Source organism: Alosa sapidissima, chromosome 13 (assembly GCF_018492685.1).
Source record: "Alosa sapidissima isolate fAloSap1 chromosome 13, fAloSap1.pri, whole genome shotgun sequence".
Classification (NCBI taxonomy): domain Eukaryota; kingdom Metazoa; phylum Chordata; class Actinopteri; order Clupeiformes; family Clupeidae; genus Alosa; species Alosa sapidissima.
The window spans coordinates 30,385,746-30,400,016 of record NC_055969.1 but is presented as its reverse complement, the minus strand read 5'-3'; the positions used below and the strand labels follow the sequence as shown (position 1 = coordinate 30,400,016).

Sequence of the window (14,271 nt, the reverse complement as noted above, 5' to 3'; positions counted from 1 at the left end):
TAGTATTCCATGAGTCCAAGGTTGTCGCAAGACAGTCTTTTAAACTCCAGCAAAAAAAAGGGAAAAAAGGATCGATCTCACCTCCTTGAAAAAACAGCTGTAGAGTCAGATATTCCATGTAACGGGTGTATACGAGCAGGACAATTCATCATTAATTCCATGAAGCGATTAGAGGATATCAGAACGCCATTAGACTTCTACCCCTTCCTTCATTCATTCATTCATTTCCCCCCGGCTTTCTCCCGCGTCCCGTTTAAAAACATAACGTGACTCTCTGTGAGTGCAGCCATAGGGCAAGAACAGGAAAAGTGGGTGCGAGTGAGTGAAAAGGTGAGTGACAGTTCTGGGCCCTATCGTCTGCTAAATGCTTACTTGTCCTGGATCACTGACGCCCATAATCAAGATAGCAAGAGATTTACAAAGGTATAGAAATAGAGCTAAAAAGTACCTGGCCAGGTTTTAAACAGTATAAAGAGAGATAACCTAAAATTTTACTTTTACTTAGGTCTACGAAATATTTAGTAACACATCTGATATGTAACAATAAATAAGATCTGCCTTAATCAAATCATATGCCCATTTATGTGGCTGATGCTACAACATGACACAGTTACACACACACACACACACACTTGTGCTATCAATGCTATCAATCTCGAAGCTCTCAAAGGTTTCCATTTCAGACAAGGTAAAGATCCGTAAGCACCTTAAAAACACCTTACCACACAGCCTGCACCCCATTCACATACATACATTTAACCCACATACACACAGACACATTTCAATTATTACAGAAGTAGAGCCCTCACCAAAAACATACATATACTGTGAATATCATTACTTAAGTGTAAATACACATAACCACCTTAAATGTGGACACTCAAAAATACCTTAAATATCTCTGTAGTTTCTTTTTCAAAATTGTTTGACCTGTTCTCAAGTCTGAGCAGTTCCGTTTTGCCTTCGGTGCCATAGATCTGCAGAAAGACGCGTGCATTCGTCCCAGCTCCAAACACGTTTCCTGTCACCACTGTCACCTCATAGTTGATCACTGCAAAGGTCAGTAAACCAATAATCAATCAACCAGATAATGACAACCATCAAAACTACAGGAGAGTGGTGCAACTGCTATTTATTCACACTCAAAAGTGTTATTAGGGAAATTCACAGAATCTTTAAAAACTACCATTGTTATATTTGAAATACTTAAAAGTGTTCAAAAATAAACATATTGTTAGACTTTAAAGACATACAAAGCCAACTGGAATTGGCACCGTCACCGAAGGTGTTGTTTTTGTTTTTCTCAGTTGGGATGGACAGATGGTGTGATTAACTGGTGCACAGAGACGCGGGCAGATTAAGGCTCTCTCTCCCAGGCAACATGGCTTCAGGAGACACCATTTCCTCTCAAGTTTCCATGGGGACTGCATGACTTTTGCTATCATGCCAGGCTCTGATTTCGTTGAACACGTTTCCTCCTTTATCAGCAGGGGCATGATCCTTGAATTTCTTGAATTTCCCCTTGGGGATCAATAAAGTATCTATCTATTTATCTATCTATCCTGTTCAGGATCTAGTGTCACACATTTGATTCCTGGTCAGGACCTTTAGTAAGCAAACAAAGAGACTAGTAAATAAGACCAGGGCTGCATTAATCCTTCACGGGGCCCTGGGCTAACACGATTTTCACTATTAATTACATCCTTGAAATCATTTTGATAATATATAGTCAACTGAAGGAGAAATGAACATGCCTGTTGTCCCCACTATGTGCTTTTTCTCCAGGTTGGATAGCACATGACAATTTCCTTATAGCACATGACAATTTCCTTAAGTCCGATAGCTTGATAGTTTTAGACTGAATCTGTTTTTAAACTCTGTTTGTCCCAGTGGCCAGAAGCCGCGGCAGCCAGACACAAGCACATTTAAACTCTGGGTACATCTTCACTTGGCCAGCCAGACACAAGCACATTTAAACTCTGGGTACATCTTCACTTGGCCAGCCAGACCCAGCATAATGGCGCCGGCTTACTTCCAGTAGTTTCGCCGGATTCGTGTATATATCAAGAAGTGTTTCACTCACTGTCTCTCTTACACCACACACACACACACACACACACACACACACACACACACACACACACACACACACACACACACACACAGAGAGGGACCAGTACATCTAGTCTTTTAGCAGCCCCTTTTATCCCGGGTGACTTTCAGTGCAGGGTATGCATTTTTTATCAACGTTTGTGATCCTAGGGACATGGACTTTTGTTAGAGCCTTGCCCTACGAGCTGAGATGCTAGACCTATCCCCATACACCTACACACACAGAAAAAGAGAGAGAAAGAGAGAAGGGGATGATTACATTTCTCGATTTCAAGGACTTCACTGGGATAGATCTCCACCTCCACCCTCCCATCTGCCTCATCTCTGCAGAGCCACCTGCGCACACACACACACACACAGAGTCATCTACAATATCATCCTTATACTCTTTACTCTGCATTCTGACACTGTCAGACATGATAAGACATGATTTCTGTCTCTACAACACAAACAGACACACAAACATAAATGCACAAACAAATGTGCATATTCATACACACAGCAAAAGCAACAATGACTCAGAACATAAGAAGGAGGTTTTTCATACTGTTACGGTCAGGTTGAGGGATAACACACACTGATGAATGGCTGCCTGAGGACCAGCTGACTGCTGGGCGTGGCAGGCGCGATGTTTTAAAAATTGATTACAGGTGGATACCTGGAGGAGCGCCAAAACGCCAGTCTCGCGCAAGAGTTTAAAAGTGTGCACGCTACTCGCCAACGCTGACTAGGATTACCTGTTTCTCCGACGTCCCTTCGAACTATTGTGATTTTTGTTTATCCTTATACAACATTTTCGTCTGGCACCCGGACTTTACCAATCAAAACTTGAACTCCCAAAACTGAACAACCGCAAGAGAGCTGGCCGCTCTCGGGAAAGAGCAAGACCTGTGCTGGCCCGGTACGCACGCTCGCCTGGGAAGTCGGTAAGCTGGTTCCTCTGTCTTTAGTAGTTACATATCAACATCTTCACCCACACCACTGATATAGACTCCCAACTCAAGTTACCACATACACGCAGGGCAAGTTGCACTGAGGGCTCAATTTAGCCAGCTATTGTTAAACCCCCCTAGACTAACGAGCTATCTTGGTAAATTAGGTAGGCTGGCTTTTGGTTTTCGCGTTTGACTTTGGCATCCGCGGAACTTGTGTTTGTGGGTCGCAGGGTGAACCCTCGGTTGTAACACATACAAACACACAATTCAGATTCTCCCATTGGACTCTCTCTCACACACACACACCTGTGTGATGGGAACATGTACTGCTGGCCATGAACTGGAACACTGAGCAGCACGCTGTCAAGAAACCAGCCAGCCCGTAGACCGTCATTCATGTGACCTATCAGCATGCGGTTTATCTGTCTCACATACGTACACACACACACACACACACACACACACACACACACACACACACACACACACACAAATGGGGAGAACCAAAGTAAAGTAACCAAAATAATTTTACCAATTTTACATGGTAGAACCAAAGTAAAGTAACCACAATACATTCTGAAAGGTACTGCAAGCATGAACAGATATGATATGATGAAAACAGCAATTATATGTATTTTCATTGTAAGTCTTTTTCTTTTTAACTATTTTTCTACAGGCAGAATTGGCAAAAGTGTGAGTCAGCAAGCTTACTCACTAGCTAAGGACCCCAAAGTTCTTTTGTACAAAACGTCAGAAAATAAAAGTTTTGAATCCAAAGTTCGTTGTTTGTCTGTTTACTTATGAATTTCAAATCATAAAGTATAAAAACATAGGATTTTTACTTTTCCTACAGATTAACTGTGTAGTTCTGTGTAATCGTTCTGTATCTGTTTAATAGTTCTGTGTAGGTCAAAAGACTGTGTTGCTCCAAAGTCCAGTGGCTTCTGACTGTTTTGCGGGTTATATTTCTTTTATACTAAATCTTACAGCCAATCAAATTACATTATTCTAGATCACTGGTCAACTGTTTACATTCCAATTTCTCAATTTTTTGAGTTTGCACAGTTGTAGAATATAATTCCAAATATATTTTCTCATAACATTTCAACTGGGCAGTCTGTTTCTTGTCTTGTCTTGGCTAAGTAAAATTGTAGGTACAGTACTAGATTCATAAACCCCCTTACCTTCCCAATGTCAATTGTCTCCAGTATAAAGGTGTCCACCTGTCCCGTCTCAAAGTAGTTCCCCAGGTCGTTCTCAGACACAAGCAACAGAGCTTTAACTGTGTCTCCCCTTTCCCCATAGAGCTTCACAAACACCCTGGAGTCAGAGCTGGCTCCGCTTATACTGCCCGTCCTGATGGCAATGTGGTAATTCACATCTGTAATGGACAAGGGCATGTGAATATATGTTAACTAAACCACCACTCCACCACGCAACAGCAGAAGCTAAGAGAACCAGTATGTAATGTGCAATGTGGGACTTTATGGGTCATTACTTGTTACAATGTATCTGTGTGATCTGTATTGTGTGTGTGTGTGTGTGTATATGTTTTTAAACTCACTGAATAGACACTGGCCATCTGCTGTGGGGACCAGCTCTCTCATAATTTGACCATCGTCCTCATTACAATCCAACCATCTGAGAGACGGTAGAAAAGGAGGTGAGTGAGTGAAAGAGAAACAACAATGTGTGAGAGAGCAAGAATGAGTCACAATGGTTTAATTGGTATAGAGCAGGGGTCGGGAACCTATGGCTCGCGAGCCACATGTTGCTCTTTTGGGGACTGCATCTGGCTCTCGGACAAACCTGCCATTTGTTTACTCGATAAGTCATGAATCATTTTGGCACTGTATTAAATTAAAAATGGACCTACTGAAATCAAAATGTTAAAATAGTGTTCGAAATATAATATATGTTCACGTAGTTTAATCCATCCCATGTCTGTTCTCTACCGCTGAAGTTCACGGTTACGTCGATGTACTGTACCAGGGGTCGGCAACCTGCGGCTCCGGAGCCGCATGCGGCTCTTTGATCCCTCTGATGCGGCTCAGCTTTTGAAAATAATGAGTAGGCCCATTTAATTAAAATGTAGGCCTATTTTATTTTAGTTCGTAGGTCTATCTGAGTAATTTATATAACTTCCCACCTCACTTGACTCCGTAACCGTAGCCTGCACAATATTGTTACATTCGCTGTTCGTTGCCATGTCAATATCAAACAAAATCACCGATTTCCCACCATTTCAGTCAACCAGAAAACACTTGTCTTTAATTGTTATTGTTGATGTGTGTGCTTGCTGTAGGCTAGATAAGGAAACGTCAGCGACCACAGCTTGCGAGCGCGAACACAAGCCGGCTGAAATAGGAAAGTTTCCATCCGAACACTGATTCTGAAAACGCGAAATGAACTGCCCGTTATATATCGCACACTGCAACGAGTTAGTATTGCTGTGTTAACCCTATTCCTGCATGTGAGAAATCGTTCTCACATATGAAAAATATAAAGACAAACCTGCGCTCACGTTTAAGGGCAATTCCGCGCAAAACTGTCACATCCAACCAACACAATGTCATGGTAGGCTATTTGGTTGGCGTTATGGATACAGTATATGACAGAAGAGTTGCCCTTAAATGATGACAGCCTCAATTCTTGCCTGAAACTGAAACTTCTGAATATGAGCCAGCCAGACTCCAAGGCCATCACCAAATCTAATCTCTGGTAGGCCTAATGTTCAATTTCGCCAATGACATGTCAATGAAAATTGAGTGTTGTGTTGTGAACTATGATGTTACTTTGCATACCAAAGGACACTGGGAAAATAGGGGGTGGTGTTTAGCCTACATGGGAAGCCTAAGGCCTATACTTCTGTCATTCCACTTTACATTTCAAGTTACTTGCACATTACTTTTAAAACTAGTAGAAAATGAATTAAAAAATCCTCTGTTGAATGAAAGTAACTGTACATTAAATATCCAAACTTCTTCCAAACTTGCCGACCCCTGGTATAGAGTGAGTGTGTGAAAGACAAATAGAGAAAGAACAAGAACACGAGAGAGAGAGTGAGTCTGTGTGGTTTGGCAGTTTAGCTCATGCTTCCCTTTACGCTCATTAGCAACCATGGTAACCTCACGCTACTTCATTAGCCATTGAGTTAAACAGGCTCAATCAGGAAGTGTGTGAGGGTGTGTGCTGCTATGTGTGAGAAGCCCAGAGAACATTCCGTGGCTCCCCAGAGTTAGCTGAAGATCCCTACAAGTCAGTATGAGTGAAAAACGCAATAGTATTTCCTGGATACTGAGTGAATGACAGAAGCTCAGACAGAGTCTGGGGAGGCAATGATATAGTGAGAAACAGCATGCAATTGGCTGGCCGTCCTGCCTGTTACAGGGGAATTCCACAGCGTCCACTTCTGGTTGGCCGTCCTCACGGACCAACACTTTATCCACGAACCAACCGCTACATACGCCCGTCCCGTCATGGCCGATCCGGATCCGCCGAATCGGGCCTAACGACACCGCTTCAATCGTAAACTCGTCCGCCTGCACACAAAGCACACCATATACGAAGAAAAACACATCTCTGCTTTTTGGGATGTATGTGTGTGTGCGTGTGTTTCCACATACGCTAATACATTACAATTATACATAATGCATCTACAGGTACAGCTAAGTGATCAAATCTAAATCTAATTTATAAGTCAGTCTCTACTGAACCGATCAATGATCCTCTACTGTATGTCTACTCTACCGACTGCGCTCATCCTCTTTTCATCAATAGACTTATGTGAGGCTACTGTGTTTACAATGAGTTCCTTCACTGTACCTGGTGACCGAAAACCACATTTCTGTAGATTAGACGGGAGTACTCACTTTGCCTTTCTCAAACTTGTTGTAGTTCTGGCTCTGGAACACCAGTCTCTCCCCCGTGTCGCCCAGGTCTCCAAACATAGTCATGTACACATTCGCGTCCGTGCCGCTACCACTCACATTCCCCGTGCAGATTGTCACTCGGTATATGATGACTGGTGAAATAAATACACCCAAATGACAAACAACACAAACTAAATCAGGTGGGAAATACAGTACAGTTGATCAGCTTGGGAAAATTCACAATTGAATTACTTGCTTTGATATACACTTTTATATTACTTTCCAATTACCGGTACTTGGTTTATCTCAATGCAGGGTCTCTGGGTCTCTCTCTGTGTGTGTGTGTGTGTGTGTGTGTGTGTGTGGTCTTACTTGGCAATGGCTCTGGAACAAGGGGTCCAGTTGCCGGCAGCTCTCTGATGATTTCCTGATCATCCTCTTTGATGTCCAACCAACGGCCACAGGCAAACTTGTACTTCTCTTTAGTTAGTGTATTCAATAGTGATACCTACACACAGACAAGCACAAATGTATACACAAACTGGTGCTACTTGGCCCAATTTAATCATATTAAAGGCCAATTCTGGAGAAAGTGAAGTTTTTAACCTTGTTTACATCTTTTACAAGAAATATGAGTGAAGTAAGTAGTCAATGGATCTACGATTTGATCAATCAAAACCCAGGTGGGTTCATAGTCTTAGGGCCCTATTTTCACACTGGCGCATGGCGAAAAACTTATTTTCCCAGTGCAAAGTTTATTTTCATATTTTGCACATTCTCTTTTTTAAACAATGTGCCAAGGGGTGTGGCAATTAACAACCTACTGTAAGGAGTGGTCTGGCGCGTTGTCTAAAAAACCCTATTGTACACTATCTAAAACGCATTACGCCACTGACCAAGAGAAACCTGGTCAGAAGTCCATGACGAGTTGTCATATGTTATTTTAAGAGCGAATTATCAAACGCACCATCCTTCTATCATCCATTAACGCGCACCAGTGCACATCCAGGCAAAACTTTACAAATTACACAATTACAATGGGAAACATAATTAGAATAAAGATATTACGAAATACATTTCACAATGAGTAGTTATTCCCCATCATTTGCAAATTGGTAATGACGGAGAGGCCAATATGACACCAGATGTAAGCAACTCCTCTGCAGTATAAATGTTTTTTTTTATTCAGTCATTCGAACATTATTGGGGTGGGCTAAGTGTTGTTTTTTCCAGGCTATGTTTTCGAACCCATTGTCATTCAATAGGGAAAGTAATTAACTGTGTATAACTGTTTTGTCGTTGATTGACACCACAGTGAAGTTAGTTTCACTTTGCCAATGACTTCAAATAATAGACGAGTTCAAATGCGTGTAGGCTATACTATGCTAGGTTTTTAGTAAAGCATGGTTTAGTGGAATAAGTATAAGTATATATACTCTTTTAATCCTGTGAGGGAAATTTGGTCTCTGCATTTATCCCAATCCGTGAATTAGTGAAACACACTCAGCACACAGTGAGGTGAAGCACACACTAATCCCGGCGCAGTGAGCTGCCTGCAACAACAGCGGCGCTCGGGGAGCAGTGAGGTACCTTGCTCAAGTGCACTTCAGCCCCGCCTACTGGTCGGGGTTTGAACCAGCAACCCTCCAGTAACAAGTCCAAAGGGCTAACCAGTAGGCCACGGCTGCCCCAATACTGAATAACTATTCCATACGGCCTCACAAGCAGATTCCTTCAAATGCACCGCTGACTATTAAAATACCGATGCATTCTTTGAAGTTGCTGTTAAAGGGAATGACAGATGTCATTCTCATTGATTTAAAGGCGAACTATGCAGGTTTTTTAGCTTAATATGCAGTTTTTTTTAGCTTAGTAACTTGACTTAACAGCTTCGGAGTCATTGGAGTGGTTATATGACTTTTTTCGGGTTGAATGGTGGCCGTCTCGCTTCCCTCTAGCACCTGTGAGCGGAAAAACCACCCTTGCAACTTTGGGCTGGCGTGCCGACGGCCTCAGTGTCAGGAAGTATAAGGAGTGTAACGAATTGCTTTACTGCATTTAAATACACATATTGAAGATGGAGTTCCTCAGACATTCGTCATGATAGAGCCAGTGAAAAAGAAGCAAAAACCGAGAAAACAGCGAGGAAATTGGCAATACTGCACAGTTTCTCTTTAAATGATGTTACACCCAAAACACACCTATGACTGTTTAAGTAACATAGGAACGCCTTGTTCTGCCATCCACCCAACGTTTGATAACGAAAACACTCCCAATGTGAACTGGACATCCCACTAGATTTAAATAAGCTTTTCGCCAGTGACCATGTGTGAGCTGCAGCACTCAGCAGCAGGTGAACAGTGTGTAGAGAGTGGGGCAGGGTCAGATCAATCCCATTTCCCAAAATGAAGAAGAAGGTGCAAAGTTTGAAGCCATTTTAAGGCCATGAGGGGATTTTTTTTTTAAATATATGCTTTAGAGGAACAGAGAAGAAATTAAGGGGATGTAATAAACTGCTGGAGTCCATTTTATGTTATTTGAGACACCATGAACTTAACAGTTTATAAATTAATTATCACAAACCTCTTACATACTGTAAATACATATTTCAGAAAAAAAAACTTAAGTGTATGATATTTGTACAATGTCTATGTATATTTGTACCATGTGGAATGTGAATGTAAAAAGTGTGTTCCTGTGTGTGTGTGTAGTGTGTGTGTGTGTGTGTGTGTGTGTGTGTGTTAGGACATGTGCTGCAGACAGACCCTGTTGAGGTGCCAGCCTGAGAAGGGACTTCTTTTTTCTGTCCAGATGCGAAGCTTTCGCACCCGTCCAAGGTCCGGCAGCTCCACCTACGGCAATGAAGCAGGGATGAAGCACAAAGCATGCTGGGTTTCCTTTTCTTGTTCTTCAATTCTCTCAATCTCTCTCTCTCACACTCACAGGCTCACAAACACACTCTCACCACAAATTTGTCGATTTGTCCTTGTTTAAAGTTGTCTGACTTGTTCTGGAGCTTGTACTCATCACTCTTGCCCTTCTCTCCGTAGATCTGCACAAACACCTGGGCATCCGTGCCTGAACCCTTCATTTCCGACGTAAAGACCCATAACGACCATGGGTACTCTAAATACAGACAGACAGATGGATGGATGGAAAGATAGATAGACAAGAGTATTAACACACATCTGTACACAGTAGATTTTATGTTTGTGTGTGTATCTACAGGGCATGTGTGTACGTGTGTGACTCACTCTTCAGTTTTTTCTTTCTGAGTGAGATCATCTCAGGGAGCTCTCTCTCCACCATGTGATCCCCCATATCCTGATCGAACCATCTACAGCAAGGGAACACCTGCTCTATCCCAGTGAAAGGACAGTACACTGTCACCTACACACGCACACACACGCACACAACAACACACACACACACACACACACACACACACACACACCACCAGTCAGAAATAGAAAAAAAGGTCGAAAAATATGTTGACCACTGAATGTTATAGACTCATTTTCTCCCTCTCTCTCTCTCTCATTCTCTGGGTGTGAATGTGCTTAACCTTTAGATACTAACCACAATCTTTAGATATTAACCACAAGCACACAAAACATATGAAACTTTCCTTTCCTCTATCACTACTTCAAACCCATATAAACTGTTTGAGAGTCACTTACAAAAACAACAATACCCTGCCACCCTTAAACACACACACACACACACACACACACACACACACACACAATCAAATTCATATTCACACACCTTTTCACAGTGCCAGCCACAGCTGACCCCGGCGTTGTCGTGTCCGATGGTCACCCTGCTGAGGGGGCTGAGCAACGTACAAATCTCCACATTGAAGATGTCGATCTGAGAACGCTCAAATGTGCCCCCCTCCAGGAACACTTTGCCACTATTAGTCAATCCCTTTTTCCCATACATCACCAGGTGGATTTTGGAGTTTGTCCCTGCCCCACGAAGGTCACCTGTCATCACCTGCACGTTATAGATGACCCCTACATAGAGATATATGTGAACATAGAAAGAGTAAAGGGCTTGCACACTATAACTATAACAAAAACAGTTTTAAGGATTGTTCTAGTTATAACTAGATGTACCGCATAGCGGTACATAATATGACCGCCGCTAAGTCCATTACATCAATTCCGCGAAAATAAATCACATTAATCAATTTGTCTCCATCTTCTACTCCATCCCCCACTCGTGAAACTTTTGTGTATGCTTGTTTGGCATGTGTGTTTGCGGGCCGCACAGAAATGAGCCTACTGGCGCTGCAAAGGTAAATAGATTTGTAGCACTTGCCAAAAAATGTGTAGCATTGTGATAAAACCTTTAAAATCTCTAAACATTCACAAGTAGGGCAGTTCATCACAGTCCATCCATTGCAACTGGAATGATGAAAGGTACACCTGTAGGCTACATTTGTATTTTGGAAAAGCAGAAGGTAGCAGCATAATGTATTTATTTATTTATTATTATTATTATTATTATTATTAAACAAAACAATCCCTGTCAGTTCCACTCGGGATCACGCAGCTTTAATTTGTATTTCTCCAGTGACGCTACAACGACACTGCAACAACCCAAATAACCGGCAGATGGCTCTTGTGAGCAGGGTGTCTCGTAAAAAGAAATGGAGCCTGGAAAACCCTACACAGACTTCACTACAAACTTTAGCAGACTGGTTTAGAAATAATTTAATAGCAAGAAATAAGCCTGCCCTGCCCTAATAAAGAAATATTTGGTTAACTGCGAGTGAATCCCGTTTGCAGTCGTAGAAGAAATGTATATGCCCTGGCTGTCTATAGACGTAGGAGGAACGCACAGTCTACGAACACCCGATGCTGTAGCTCAGCGATTTAAAATGGCTCAAAACCACTTTGTATTAAGTTTTAATGACTTAAAAATTACATTTTTAGAATCAGAGAATGAAGAACACGTCAGGTTCATTAAAAAGTATTTTCTATGTGTCACGAAAGGCTTCAGAGGGTGGGTTACAGTTAACACAATATACCCAAATTTCAATAGCCACAGAATGGACTTTGTATATGTTTTAGGAATCAGTAGCCTACATGCTTTAGGCTACTTCAGGACATGGCCGCCGTCACCAGTATCGGCAAACAACGTCACAAACTGCTGCTGCGCGGCGCTTATCCTCCTTATCAATGTTGATTATTTCAGTTCAGTTCATCTTTACTACGGTACAGATCCACTTGTACTTCACTTCATTTTGTCGTGACCATTCCACTCTAGTCCTATGGGTGACGTCAAGCGACTTTAACGCGCCCACAAAGCATTCCGGGAAGGCAGCGCTGCATTTGAAATAATGTTGCGCGTCAAAAAGCTGGGCGAAGCCCACAAGGACGAGGTTGTAGGTCCTTTGTTCTACCACAACGGTGCCTGTGAAACTTTGGTTCCGCTTACAAGACAAATAATGTTTTAACAATCTCTTCCACGACCACCTAGTAGTCCATAAAACAAACAAAACTAGGATTTGGATGAATATATTGACTGTTGGTGTTTCTGGTGAGGATTTGAGATTGCTTTGAGTAGTTTAAATAAAACAAGATTTCGAAATGGCTTGCATAATTTGTTTAGGCTATTAATGTGTTGTATACTGTTAAGTACATGCCTAAAATTGTGGTCCATTTGTGGAAAAACACTTAAGATACGTTAAAACGAACTGAGTATGAGCTGGTAACTGACATTTTAAACAAAACGCCCACACACGACTGAACGTGGGGAGGCAGCGCGACATCTATGCGTCACGACAAAATGAAGTGTCGTGCAAGTGGATCGGTACGGTTACGGTACCGATCCACTTGCACGACACTTCATTTTGTTGTGTCGCATTCCACTCTAGTCCTATGGGTGACGTCAAGCGACTTTAACGCGCCCACAAAGCATTCCGGGAAGGCAGCGCTGCATTTGAAATAATGTTGCGCGTCAAAAAGCTGGGCGAAGCCCACAAGGACGAGGTTGTAGGTCCTTTGTTCTACCACAACGGTGCCTGTGAAACTTTGGTTCCGCTTACAAGACAAATAATGTTTTAACAATCTCTTCCACGACCACCTAGTAGTCCATAAAACAAACAAAACTAGGATTTGGATGAATATATTGACTGTTGGTGTTTCTGGTGAGGATTTGAGATTGCTTTGAGTAGTTTAAATAAAACAAGATTTCGAAATGGCTTGCATAGTTTGTTTAGGCTATTAATGTGTTGTATACTGTTAAGTACATGCCTAAAATTGTGGTCCATTTGTGGAAAAACACTTAAGATACGTTAAAACGAACTGAGTATGAGCTGGTAACTGACATTTTAAACAAAACGCCCACACACGACTGAACGTGGGGAGGCAGCGCGACATCTATGCGTCACGACAAAATGAAGTGTCGTGCAAGTGGATCGGTACGGTTACGGTACCGATCCACTTGCACGACACTTCATTTTGTTGTGTCGCATTCCACTCTAGTCCTATGGGTGACGTCAAGCGACTTTAACGTGCCCGCAAAGCATTCAGGGAAGGCAGCGCTGCATTTGAAAATATGTCGCGCGTCAAAAAGCTGGGCGAAGCCCATCTTTATGCAAATGAATCCAAATGAACGAGGTAGTATGAGCTGGTAACTGACATTTTAAACAAAACGCCCACACACGACTGAACGAGGCCAGGCAGCGCGACCCCATGCGTATGACGTGTCGTGCAAGTGGATCGGTACCATAACGGTACCGATCCACTTGCACGACACTTCATTTTGTCGCGCTGCCTCCCCACGTTCAGTCGTGTGTGGGCGTTTTTTGTGGTCCATTTGTGGAAACACGCTCTAGAAATTCACAATTTCGTCGCCGTTTTAAAAAAAAAAAAAAACATAGTCCAGTCCATACAACTTCATTTCAATTTCGAAAGAAATACTAGACTATGTTTTTAAAAAAAAAAAAAAAAACGGCGACGAAATTGTGAATTTCCAGAGCGTGTTACTCCACACTCGGCAATCGACTCCTACGGACTTTCCCCTAAAGACGCCAGCTGCAGCAGCAACATTTCCGGAAAGGTACTGGCTTGATGAAATTCATTCTGGACTCTCTATCCGACCACATAAAGACCTCGGGATACTTCAGTTTGGCTTTAGGGACCCTCTACTCACTACCACGTAAGTGTAATGTAATGTTGTTTGGAACTGTAGAAGAGGTATAAAAATAGCGTTTTGTAGCGGCGAAATGACTTGCCCTGGTCACTTCCAGGCTAACAAGTTTTGACTAAAAACGGTAAAATCGAACTTTCTCAAAACACATCCGAATGACATGATTTTGATGTCAACTCAATGTATGT

General features: G+C 42.3%; 1 protein-coding gene across 1 annotated transcript in view; it reads right to left on the bottom strand.

Moving 5' to 3' along the window:
• The window catches only part of loxhd1b (lipoxygenase homology PLAT domains 1b), a 63,995-nt gene that overhangs the window by 21,041 nt on the left and 28,683 nt on the right, over nt 1–14,271 (bottom strand). Inside the window, exons 10-21 of the mRNA XM_042059987.1 lie at nt 10,688–10,938; nt 10,174–10,309; nt 9,885–10,045; nt 9,685–9,771; nt 7,292–7,427; nt 6,920–7,071; nt 6,429–6,589; nt 4,612–4,688; nt 4,232–4,428; nt 3,354–3,469; nt 2,372–2,448; nt 891–1,051 (exon numbers count right to left, since the gene is read on the bottom strand). Of these exons, the coding sequence (XP_041915921.1) occupies nt 891–1,051; nt 2,372–2,448; nt 3,354–3,469; nt 4,232–4,428; nt 4,612–4,688; nt 6,429–6,589; nt 6,920–7,071; nt 7,292–7,427; nt 9,685–9,771; nt 9,885–10,045; nt 10,174–10,309; nt 10,688–10,938 (1,712 nt within the window). The remainder of the gene's footprint in view (nt 1–890; nt 1,052–2,371; nt 2,449–3,353; nt 3,470–4,231; nt 4,429–4,611; nt 4,689–6,428; nt 6,590–6,919; nt 7,072–7,291; nt 7,428–9,684; nt 9,772–9,884; nt 10,046–10,173; nt 10,310–10,687; nt 10,939–14,271) is intronic.